Raw genomic sequence first — 13,350 nt, 5'->3', positions numbered from 1 at the left:
TTACAAGGCCTCCATTAGTACCATGTGTCCTTAGAAACCTCTGGAAGACACTATGGAGGTTTTTCCAGGATCAGGCATATTTATTCAAAGTTGTAAGATAAAGACCAGTTACATTCACAAGTGCTCAAGGGTTTAAATCAACTGATTAAATTAACAACTGTTGGGCTCAGCTCCTACAATCAGCAGCAATCAAGATAAAGGGGGGATGCTTCAAATACTTGGCAGGAAATCAGTAATGTGTGATGCAAGAAAACTCAATTTAATATAAATCAGCTGAGCTGGCCTGAAACTATGTCTGTGTTAGACTCCACTGGGATTTGTTTTAGTGACCATTTATGGAGAACACAGACAAGTATAACCAGGTCACGTTTGAGCTAAAATAAGCCTACAGCCAGTTTTCAACAGACATACTTGCACAAGTATGTCTCTGGAGACAGAAGATGAACCATGACTTAGGAGCCACATCTCAGAGCCCCAGCTCAGGTGAGGGTTTGAAACACACCCCAGAGATGTGAAGGGGCCAAAGGGCCTTATTTAAGACACAGTGTTTATTATGTATCAAGTCCACTGCAAACATCCCAGCAGTGCTTCAGCATTGAAACACATGTCCTCAAACTAACTTTATCAAATGTGGAGACAATAATGGCCGGTATTACCTTTCATGTCTGGCCAGGGGAGGATTTCCAGGTCACTATAACTTTATAACACTAAATAAGGATAAATGGACAGAGGCTGGAAGTGTGTTTCATAAGCTCCACAGGAAGTAACCCAGGTAATTGATCTATGATGTCCCCTAGACAAAATTAGGGAGGTCTGAAGGCATTCGAACGGAACTGCAGAATACTGTCAGAATACTGTAAAAGAAGTCAATATTTATAGTTCAGAAATGTCTTCAGAGAAATACAAGGAAAAAAGGCTGTAACACAGTGTGAGATACAAGCTGGCTGAATCTGCCTCATCACAGGAACAGCCTGTCTGAGGATACCTCCCCCTCTCAACACAGGCTGGTAGCTTGCACCATTATGTAACAAGGATCTTTTCCATCCAATGCCAAATCTATCACGTATGGCCCTGCCATCTGACCACCAGCACACTCAGCCTCAGAGGGAATTCCTGCTGACAGAAGAAGCTTGGAGCTTCCATCCTGGTTCTTCTGTTTGCATCTCATGTCTGGCATTAGGAGCCACATGTTAGCACATTGCACCAGAGCAGAAGGAAAACAAGACTCTGATATCAGCTCCTCACAGAGAAAAACAACCAGATGTTTTATCCCTGGTCGAAGAGAGACCGCTGTTTCAGGTCCAATCATTGAGAAGAGTTAGTCCCTGGATTCCTCTCACTGAGAATCCATAGGTCTTCACACTGCAACAAGGCATGAGGTCCTTTGTTATTTTAAGACTAGACGAAAAATGATCTCTGACACTTGTTAAGTCAGGCAGAGCTACAAATGAACCACCATGTCCACAAGAATAAATTCTCGCAAATGAAGTCACAACTAGACTAAAACGGTCTTGTATTCACAGCCAGACACAGATGGCTATTTTAGCTACATATATTCGTCCATTGAGTCATTTTAGACCACAGTGCCTGAACAAAATATTCTTCTCTCTCTTGAGAACAAGGTGCCAAGCCAACACCAGACAAATGACAAACTGGCAAATGACCCAGTTGACAAGACACCAGCAGCTAGCTGGAGCCATAAGATGTGTCTGCATGGTGATGGACTGTGCTGCAACATTACATCCAACAAATAGCTGCTGTTATGCTTATTGATGAAAGCTCAAAAGGAATCAATGCAATGGCCCAATGCAACTACAACGCAATAGAAAATAACTAACCATAGTTTACTACATGTCTTTCTCATCCTGTTTTGGACTCTTCAATGTGTCTCTATAAATATAGACAAAACGACAAATAAAATATAAAAGGTATTATGTATTATTGTTATTGTTTTTATTGTCACTCTTTAACCTAAATTCACTCACACTACTTCGCTCCCTTCACTGGTTACCAGTGGCTGCCCGCATCCGTTAGTACTAGCGTACCGTGCTGCAAACGGATCGGGTCTAGATCCAGATATGGTCTAACCTTACACCACAGCCCGTTCACCATTTAGCTAGCTGTCGACTCAGAGAAGAAAAAACTGATTACGATATACTGTGCCAGTGGACTCGTGTAATAAATCATGGATTAAAATATACTACTTATGAAAGCCAGTATAATGTTGTGTTTGGTTTATTTTGGAGTTCAGACCACATCTTCTGACTTCTCTCCAAATGCCATAATGTGGTCATTGGCTAAACTGTGCAGCAGGGAGAAAGAAACCACTTTCCCCGCAGCCAAACTACTTGTTGTTCACTGCCAGTGAAACCCAAGCACCCCACTGGATGTCAGATGGAGATGCCTGGGTATTAATTAACAGTGTAGCTGGAGCAGAGGCAGGGAGAGCATAAGAAAACAGAGAGTGAGCGTGTTCTCTATGAACACTGTTGACAAGCTTTAAAGCCTCCATGCTCCCCTTCATCCTCACCTCACCACCACCTCACCAAGCTGTGAACTGAATTGTTTATGGAAGTGTTAATATGCGATTTAAGGGAGTAAAAATAAAGGATCATGTCATAGAATGACAGGTGCAGCTACAGACTGGCAGAGCAGAGGTGATCCAGTGGAAAGGCCTTCAGACCAACGAGGAAAAAAACAGAACAAGACTGATGGTAGGACAGGTGCTCAAGCTAAATCAAGTCAATTTTATATTTATGGCATCAAATCACAAGACTTTTTTAACATTGTGAAATAAGGCATTTTTACTAATTTTAAGTATCCTTAGACATGCTTGTGAGGTTGTCACAAAGTGGCTATACTCTGCTTCATCTAGACACAGTTCATCTAGAAACTGACAACAATCTGGCTCCAGTCGGATTTTCCATCCAGACTGTCTAAGAGAAAAAAACTATACTGATCTTGTCCCACTTTCCAGTCCATAAAAATCAGACATCTCCCAAACGTCAGCTTCACCTTGGACCTCATTTATATTAGCAGAGAGCCGGCATTTTCCAGCCAGATCTGTCCCAGAAACACACAAGATTTAGCCACCGAACATTGGGTCCTGGTTTCTTCTCTCAGACAGAAGCACACACCTGCTTTGTTCACTTTGAGCTCTAAATTAGATTCTTGGATATGTGCATCCACTGAAGCAGTGGACTGGCCTGGATACATTTTTTTTTCGCTGCCTTCAGCTTTCATTTCCCTCTAGCTAACAGCTGTTAGATTATATAAAACCTGTCACAATATTTGTCAAATCTTTTCAGTCCCAGTACAAAAAAAAGCTCACCAAGAGATTGTGTGGATATATAGCTATAAATGAGAAAAATGGACCAAAACAGAAAAAAGGTCCACTTCTAATTTCAAAAAACAGTTATAAGCAGTAATGCACAATGAGGTTTATGGATTTTTATAACTTAAAGGACAGAGTGGAAGCAAAACCACTTCCTCCACTGAGCTCCTCAGTTATCTCCGGTACGTAGGTTTTATCTATAGAAGTTTAGTTTCCTGATTGAAGATACTCTACTGAGTGCCATGCGACTTTCTTCTTCATCCCAACATCTCAAAGTGTTGTATCACCCCTGCAGTTAGAGAACTGAAGAAGCCTCTTGGATGGGAGGTGAAACGTTTTCAAGAAATATAAGCGAGTCTGCACCATGATGCTGGAGCCACCAACACTGCTGCCCTGTAGCTTAACTGGTAGCTTTCAGAATTAGCTACGAATGGAAAAATATAAAATAGCAACATATTTTGTCTTTTGTGTTTCTTAATTTGATGGAGTGCATTCAGATATTCCCAAGCATTGTTCTGGTAAACCTCATTGAAGACTAAAAACCCAAGGTTGTGGCCAGGACACATTAAAGCACCCTGACATATGGTAACATTTTGAACAATTATTCACATCATTCTTTAATCCCTTTTTCCATTTACAAGAGAGGTTTTTAAATTGCGCTCTTGTGTATTTTGTATTTTTTTTAGGTATTCTTGCTTGATTTTTTTCATTTCGCTTTTATGTAACTCCATGCCGGGAAAGTTTTATTGTTTGATTATATTTATTGATGTTTTTTGTAAATGGTAAGTGGTCTGTATTTATAAATCACTTTTCTTGGTCTAGATGACCACTCAAAGCACTTTACAGTAACGTTTTTTGCCATTCACAAACTCATTATACATATCATACAGTGCATCTATTGGCAGCACATTTTCAAAGCGAATGTCAGGGGCAATTTGGGTTCAGTATCTTGCCCAAGGACACTTTAGCACGCGGAATAGGCTGGGATCGAACCTTCAGGTTAAAGGCTTACACGCTCTACCAAAGTGGTCTATCTATCACTTTGCATTTGTTTCAGCTCTTCTATAAAAATAATAAATTAACAGTACATGTGGTGTTTCTATTACAAGCAATTCAAAGCATCCAATCTCCTCTGCACCGATAAATCAGTTGATGAGAGGCGATACCTGCCACACTGAGAGCTGTCACTGCCATGTTGACAGACTGCCGCCTAATATAGATGAGGCTAAACTAAAATACAAGGTCGTTCATGCTTGGCTGGTGGAACTTCTTAAAATAGAGGGGCCCGGCATCAATGTGAAGCAATTATAGTCTGATACTGACACCCCAGGGAACGTGAGGTCACAGCACGAACCATAGAACCTGAGAACATTGTCTACATGTTCAGTTTACTGGCAGCACGAGATATGTACCTCACTGTTTATGTCAGGCATTCTCTTAAGGGCCAAATAGTGCAGGCATGCATGTGCACATAAACTTCAAATGCAGAAGTGAAACGCCTTCCATACTTTTCAAAAAGTGAGTGCAAGCTAGTGGGCATTTTTCTTTACTGATTACCTTTCTGTTTTGTTTCTGTATTAATAACTGCATGGCAAGTGAGGAAAGTGATGGCAAGTGATGCCACCTATTTCTTAAGACATAGACCTCTGCAAGGAATCAGAGTCTCTTTCAAATATCAACTCTTTTGACAATCCAAATAGCACATAAGCCTGTATATAAGTCCCCATGGCTCATTAACAGCTCTCACTCTCTGTGGAATCTCCGCTGAGAAACCTATGTCTTCCTGTCCTGACCTGGCTGTGAATACAAATTCCTCCTATGCAGAAGTTTCCATTGCATTTTTTTGTTGCATGAGAAAAAGCCAGTAAAAGCTGTTTGAGAAGACAGACTCATTCAGAGGCAATCAATGTGAGGGGGGGAGATAACAAATGCTTTGCTTTATGGCAGCATCAGTCAGTAGGAAAGATGGTCGCGCAAATGCAACTGATATCTGCTGTAACCAATAATAGGTAAAGTCAATGTATATGTAGAATCACAGTGAGGTTTCTCTCTGTTATATTACAATATCATATGATAAGCATCATTGTTATGTTTGGCAGTTCCATGGATTGAGGTGACTTTTGATTTTTCAGCCACTAATTAGCCTGCAGCCTTGGCCACAAGAGGGAGACAGATAAATTACTGAAACATCAACTTTGATAATGGCTAGGACAATAAAACAACATCAATTATGATCACCAGCAAGATTATACCTAAGTCTTTTTGTTAAGTGTCGCCACTTGGCTGCAGGCCAACAATGTCAAGCTCCAATTTTATGGGGAGAGTCACAACTGCTCTTTCAATGATCACCGGAAAATAGTTGCATTATAAAATTAATGAATCAATTCTATAACAACATTTTACCACAGATAATACTTCTACAACAAATTTACAGGGATTGACCTGCATCAGTCCAACAACACCATTAGTTAGATATGTTTCCCATTCGACCGATATTCATGAGGAGGAGTATCTGTCATACAACCAACATCTTTGCTGTTATGGAGTTTTCTTCCCAGGGATCTGTATGTGGTGCGTCTCTCTTAAATCATCACTGATCACACAGCCTGGGAAAGACTCAGCATTACATGGCTGGAAAGAGAAATATCTGCGCTACTTTATTTAGATTGCAGTCATCGCACCCAGAAATACAGCAGAAATTGGCAGGATGGCTCTAACTGAGATAACTCACAGTACTATATATTATTGTGCCCTGCCCTGCTCAGCAAAGCCAAAGAGTATTGGTGCAGAGGAAGGTACAAATGAAAGAAAAACAAACATCTTTGAGGAAATTATGTAAACCCTTTCCTGTCATCAGTGTGTATGTAAAGATGGAATTAATCATTAATCCTGCCTCTTCCATTTTAGTAAATGGGACATGGGCTATACTAAAAAGAAAAATTATACATCAAATTACATTTTCTCAAAGGGGGTCTCCGTCATTTGAGGTAGATCTTATCACACTAATGCGTGTACGTTTTAATCTTTCCAGCAAGCTTGGTTTATTATCTATTTGATGTGTAATGAATAACTAACTGACTCCTGATTGGTCAAGCAAGTGTATCAGCAGGACCTCAATACTACGGCTTAGGGCTGTGTGATATGACTTCAGATCAATATCACTATTATTTAAAACTTTTACCTCTATTACAATTAATGAAGGATCATTTTATGTTCCTCTGCTCTTTTCTAATCACTCACATGAAGAACTGATCTTAATAAAATCCTGCTGAATTCATATTTATGTTCCTGGATGAACAGGAAAAAAAGACGATGTATTGTGAAAAGAATCATGCGATCTTTGCAGCAGAATTATTACATTACATACTGCCTCTGCCTGATGGACCACCCATCACAAAGGTCAATACCCAAATGTGCGGACATATGTTTGAATGAAATATGCACGATCATGGATTAACTGATTTTGGATGCATTTGACATCTGCTATTGGACATATGACTGATCTCGTGTATTTCAAATGAATGTGGCATGTCACCTGTTAATAAAAGTCCCAAACAGCAGCCTGATGGTCCTCTGAATGTTTTCACTGCACAGCCAGCTCCACTGTTCTTTCATCAGCAGACACAGGATGTTCAGAGCCACCTCAGCCAGCGCCATCTCAGAGGCTGTGCCCACGACATACAAGACACAAGAAAAACACAACACCCGGTTTTTACTATGCAGACTCATAAATTCATTACTGTGTTAGATAGACTGACAGACAGATTCCAAAATGATATTACCTTTTCTTCAGTGTGCATCTGATAAACAGTTTGGTTCTGTTGTCACATCAGCACTACATGCATTCATTAATACTGCCCTCATGTGGCAGAGAAGGAGAAATTACTAGAGGTAGGTGATTATTATTGTGAACCGGATTGCCTGATTGTATTAAATTCAAGGCAATTTTCTTAATTATTGATATAAATTACTTGATTAGAAATCTTTTGAATTTTAGATTCCGAAGAAGGTGATACAGTTAATGAATATAATATTTCATATAAATACAAATGCTATACTACTGAGTTAATAGCACTGAAATAGTGTACTTTGGAAACCATCCATCTATGATGTGACTTGGATTCTTTATTTCATTTAAATGTTCTATTCGGAGTGATGAGTTAAGAAATACAGTGCATTTTCAAGGGTACTTTCTACATTTTACTACATTATTTCTTCTCGGATCATGTGACACAACTTAAACCATGTTTGAAACTTGAACCAGTATACAATTATCTATTTTGGTGTTTGAGCTGGCTAATTTGGAGAATAACAGGTGTTGGAAAGAATTTTGTTGACTATAACTTGAATATTGAAAAAAATCAATACTATTAAAAAAATCGTTTTTATTTGTTTTATATACGTGTCCTGTGTGGGGGGTTTTCGGCCTTCTTACAACGGCCTACATGCATGTGAAAATGTAACACCTTATCTGCACTGGGTGCGTGTGTAGCGCATGACAGCTGCAAGTCTTTTTTACAATGCGTTTGTTTACCCTTGTATTGATAAACGAGGAGGGAAATATATACTTGAAAAAGAAAGGCCATTGAATTAGTATCAGTAATTCAGCAGGGACTGAATGTAGGTATTGGGTTGCTTAAAATGCAGTGTAAAATTAACACACTGTGGTTATATTGGTTGTGGAACATTGCAGCATCCGTTCAGTACAGACGCTTCATTCAACCTTCATTCACTCGGACTGTCTGGAAAAAGACAGTCAGAGTGAGGGTCAGATGCCTGAACAAGGAAGAAATGCATTTGGGATTCAATTAAACAGAAAAGGTCTTATTCCATTGTCAACTAAATGCAAAGATCGTTTCAATACAATGTGAATGAGTGACAGACAAAGATGGAGGGGTAACGTGCGTGATGCAACAAGGGGGAAAATGTCAGAGGTCAAGACAGCTAAGCGGTAGAGTTGGGGCGAAGGCATGGGTCCCAAATGATACCACCTTAAGGACTCAATCTCTGGTTGGATGAACGAGGATTAAACTTTTTGGTGTCATGTCTGGAGGAAAGCAAGCACACCACAGAACGGTGGTGGCAGCATCATGCTTTGGGGTTGTTTTTGAATAGGAGACTAGTTCGGTTTTAGGCAGGGCTGATCAGAGCAAAGTACAAAGATATCCTTCATAGAAACTGAGTCCAGAGTGTTCAGGACCTCAGACTGGGCTGACGGTTCACTGTCCAGCGGGACTATGACCCTGTAAGATCACATCTGTGACAATGCAGCAGTGGCTTAGGACCCAGATAAATATCTCGAGAGAGACCTGAAAATCGACAGCCGCCATTCAACCTGACGCAGTTTGAGAGGATCTGCAGACAGAATCGTAGAAAAAACCCAAATCCCCAAAAGGATGCATACAACAATGTGATATTAAAGTTCTTCCTTTTTAATAAATCCTGCTGTCATAATGGGAGGTTGGGAAAATTAAACTGGTCACAAATTTATTTAAAACATTTTAGCATGAACCTAGAATATAACAAAAGGAGAAATGTTCACTTTCACTTCTCTCCTCCACTTAGTCCCACTTTCATATGGTGCAGCTGTCTTCCCCTCCAATGAGTCAAGTTATATAAAGCTGAAATGTAAAAGGATTATTCCACACATATAGTTTCCATCAACAAAGATGGCTGTTTGCCAAAGCCGAGCAGAGTCCAAACTGGGTTCAACTGCAGGCTGACCCATGCCACTGTTTGTGGAAACTTTTTGGTTTGGAAAGAACAAAAAAAAAAAGAAAATCACGTCTGTCTCATCAAGGCAATTCCTGAGCTTTTGTCTGTTCAGCTACAGCAGCATGCCAAAGGTTGCCAAAACATATAACCTGGTCTGGTGAGTCTGATGAGTGACTGCAAAACACAAGCTGGTTTCGATCAGAGGGCGCTGCTGTAATTGTGATCAGATGTTGGATGGAAACTGGTGAGTGAAGCAGACAGGAAAGAAGGAAGACACAACAGGGAGTGAGTCAGTGTGCTGGTCCGACACGAAGGAAAACGAAAGCAGACAAGCCAGAGTGACGCAGACAAGCAGACATGATGATTGCACAGATAATGACAAGAGGCCTGGAGGTTAAAGGATAAGACTATTATAAATATTTGATGACAATATGAAGAATACAGAAAATTGCTGGCCTTATCATTTAAGGCTCTAGACAAATTTGGGATTTCAATTAAATTACAATATTTGATTAAAAAAATATTCAGGATCATCAATCTAGCTGTAGCAGCTCTCTTTGTAATATATGCTTAACCTCTGGTGCCAACACTGTTATGACAGGTCCTCGAGCAGTATAGACGGACGCCATCAACAGTTCAAATCTCAGAACCTGTCCTCAGGCAGTCGATGGAGTAACTCTGCTTCATATGGTGGCAGTTGGGTGTGAAGACCTGTGATGATTAGGGTTTTACTTTTAAACTGGTGTTCTTTGAGGCGAGTCTTCTGATACCTTTTAAAATGACCAACAGTCACTCTGGGAAATTGATCAACTAACAACCTGACTGACTTTTACACAAGGCCAGTGTTTCCCATTTCAGGTATCTAGGCCGTTTGCTCTTACCACGCTCCTGACTCTGCTTTCCTCTCAAGCTGTCATCCAGGTAGCCTCGGAATTCTCTGCCCACCGGGCTCTCCTGCCTCTCCGACTCAACTCTGATGCACAGTTTTTCTTGTTCAGTGATAAAGGCTTGCAAATCTCCCAAGGACATCTTGCCGAAAACCTTCGAGGGAACAGAAAAGGTGAAATAGAAAAGTAAAATGTAGTTACTGTAGATTTCAACTGATGACGAAATATCAGTCGTTCAAATGTGAGACACTTACTGTGCTGGTTTGCTCCCAACTGAACAAAACTGGTGGTCTTATGTCAGAGCCGTTCATAGAGGGACTGCTTTTACTACTGAACTTCAGACGAGACCTGAGAGTCAGAAAAAAAAATTCACCACAAAGGTAAAATCAATATTTCCCATAATTCTGTTGTTCTCTGCTATGAATGTTCTTTTTATTCACGTTCAACAAAGAGCGGGTTCAGACGCCCCAAATCCTGATCATGGTTGAATGCACTTATTGTAAGACTCTTTAGATAAAAGCATCAGCTAAATGAAATGTAATGTAATGTAATCCCCTTTCATGCAAGACATGATCCCCACAGGCTTCCCACTTAAAGTCCCCAATAGTATTTTTTCATTAATAATAATGGCAAAACTGACTTAGGAGTAAAACTGGCTCTCAAAGAGTGCCTGCTCCTCTCTTCTCAACCTTATTGTGTTTTTTAATGAAACTAAGTTTTATAATTTATAACTAGATTATTTGCCCCAGAAATCTTTTATATACACCTGTACTGTAAGACCATGTTTTTGTGTGGTAAGGCAATCCTGCCAATGCTCCTTTAGATAGAGACTGTAACATTTTCCATAACATTTTCATAATTTCACTTATGTTCAACCCCTTTTCAAGGGTAACCAGTTAGAGTTGATTTGAAATATTCTCTTGATTAAAGCCCTACATAGGTTGGCTTCGAATTACATTGCGCAGTTGCTGCTCCCCTACAGAGTAGAGTGCTTCATTAGGCAGGATTCTTCTGGACCGCAAGACCAGAGGTGACCGGGCTTTTAAAGTTTTGGCCCCTTATTTTGGAACAATCTTACTAAGGCATTTAATGATTGCTATAGAATTATTAGACACTTATCATAAAGTGTCCCAGGTATTATACATCCCTAACCACAAGAGAGGGCCATCTCTAGGCATTTTGTTACAATGTTAAGTGCCTAAAAGTGTCCCACATATTGTACATCTCTAACCACAAGTGTGGGACATTTCTAGGCATTTTGTTACACTGTAAAGTGCTTAGAAGTGTCCCACATATTGTACATCTCTAACCACAAGTGTGGGACATTTCTAGGCATTTTTCTATAATGTTAAGTGCCTAGAAGTGTCCGGCTCATTCTGATTGGTCGGGACATTTCTAGGCATTTTTCTATAATGTTAAGTGCCTACGATTATTGAGGCAAAATGCCTAGAAATGTCCCACACTTGTGGTTAGGGATTTACAATACGTGGGACACTTGTAGGCACTTATGTAACAATATTCAACTCATGTCTTGATGAGTATTTAAGGGACATTTTGTCATAACTGTGGCCAAAAAACATGTTTATTTGGGGACAGTGACCTTTGACAAATAAATTCTATTAACTCAATTTCTACTAAACTATTGCTTGCATTCATTTTTTTTATGTTTTTATTGTGAAGCCCCTTGTATTTGTGTTTTGAAAAGTGCTTTATAAAAAAGTTTGCTTTAATTTGTTATTTGTATTACTTGCTCTTCTTGTCCAAACTTATTTTCCAACCATCCACCTCTGCTTCGTTATCCTCTGTGGGGCTTTGAGGCTCTGAACGAGGAAAGGCTGTCTTCAGGGTGTCCACAATGGCATTCACCATAATCTACACACAAAAAACACACACGTGCTGTATTTTAAATCCATTATGACCCCAGCAGAGGCTCAGACCATCAAACAAGTTTTTATCATGTCTTTACATCGTTGCATCATGGTCTGATTATAGTTTTTACTAAGCATATACAATATTCTTACTGTGAAGTCAACTACATTATTATTCAGCTGTACCACAGTGAAATATTCAGGATCAAACCTTGTCTATGCGTGACACAATGAAAGGTTTCTTGACAAAGGCAATCCTGGCGTCCGTATTGAGAGCCAGAAACTCCTGCATCTCCTCACTGTTGGCTATTTCAGGGATGGCACAGAGTTGCTGAAAAAGAGAACAGAATGTCGTTCTACAACCTTAAAGATCAAAAGCCATGTCAAATGTAAAAAGTGCATATATATAAAAATACTTAATTCTTTAAGTGATAAAATATCAACCCACCAACCTTTAAAAAGGTTTCTAGCAGTCCTTTCCGGGCCTCAATCTTGTCACTGTCCATGTTCCCAAATGGCATGTCTGGAAATATTTTCCTTGGACCTTTTACACCTACAGCAAAGTAAGATAACAGTAACATGAAGGTTGTAGGCTCAAGTAACAAACATAAATCAAACGTCTAAACAATGTCCAAGGAAAAAGTGCAAATCCAGGTGCATGGATTTCTCCAGACAAGAGATTACTTGGCCACAGTGCACATTGGTGGCTCCAAGGATCCACAAGAGATTTCAAATTTTTTATTACATACATAAAATAGACAAAAAAGAACAGACTCCCCCTACCTTTGCTGAGTTTCCTTAGGTCAGTTTTCTCTTCCAGCCGTGTTTGCAGGTTGAGGAACTCGCTGTATCGTCTGTTGACCATGTGATAGGCTACTGGCTGAATGTGAGAGGGATTCTCACAAGTTGTCTGTACGACTTCGGCTTCATCAGAGCCGGACTGGAGGCTTCCTGGGCTCTCAAAACCCATTGCTGTCTCATACTGAAAACCAACACAAACAATGGTAAAGCTTAACTATATCTGATGATTCATGTCTGAATTTATATTGCGTGCAGCATATTGCAGTTTGTGGCACAGCTTTTAAAATGTCTTAAGGCATAATGCTATTATACCAATGTCCAATACAATTAAGTTTTAAAAATAATGCAGTTTAACAGTTTGTGTCCAAAATGCCAACATAAGAGCTAAATTCCGATATAAATAGTTCTGGAAAATCACCATAAAGCATTAAATGGAAGAAAGAAATAGAGGCCACTTTTCTTCTTATTATTGCTTCTTATTTCCATTTGTTGATGCATTTCTACCAAAAACTGTCAATTAGTAGAACGTCATTTATGGTTTTGTGTTTACGTGCACAAGCCCGTGCATATGCATGAATGACTCGAGGAAAATGGGGCTTATCCATTTAACATTACATTGCGACAAAGCGCTGTTAGTAGTGAAAAACTCCCCTATTCTTCATTTGTAACTCTTCTTTGAAAGTTGTCTTTACCTTTGGATTATCATATTTGAGCCCTTCATCAGCCTGGAAAAGTACAGGATAAC

General features: G+C 39.7%; 1 protein-coding gene across 1 annotated transcript in view; it reads right to left on the bottom strand.

The window, feature by feature from the left end:
• The window catches only part of snx19b (sorting nexin 19b), a 30,237-nt gene that overhangs the window by 12,585 nt on the left and 4,302 nt on the right, over positions 1-13,350 (bottom strand). The window contains exons 6-12 of the mRNA XM_062386269.1: positions 12,588-12,786; positions 12,257-12,357; positions 12,016-12,135; positions 11,684-11,808; positions 10,191-10,284; positions 9,931-10,090; positions 6,870-6,999 (exon numbers count right to left, since the gene is read on the bottom strand). Of these exons, the coding sequence (XP_062242253.1) occupies positions 6,870-6,999; positions 9,931-10,090; positions 10,191-10,284; positions 11,684-11,808; positions 12,016-12,135; positions 12,257-12,357; positions 12,588-12,786 (929 nt within the window). The remainder of the gene's footprint in view (positions 1-6,869; positions 7,000-9,930; positions 10,091-10,190; positions 10,285-11,683; positions 11,809-12,015; positions 12,136-12,256; positions 12,358-12,587; positions 12,787-13,350) is intronic.

This window comes from Platichthys flesus, chromosome 4 (assembly GCF_949316205.1).
Source record: "Platichthys flesus chromosome 4, fPlaFle2.1, whole genome shotgun sequence".
Classification (NCBI taxonomy): domain Eukaryota; kingdom Metazoa; phylum Chordata; class Actinopteri; order Pleuronectiformes; family Pleuronectidae; genus Platichthys; species Platichthys flesus.
This window is presented reverse-complemented; position numbering and strand designations above follow the sequence as displayed.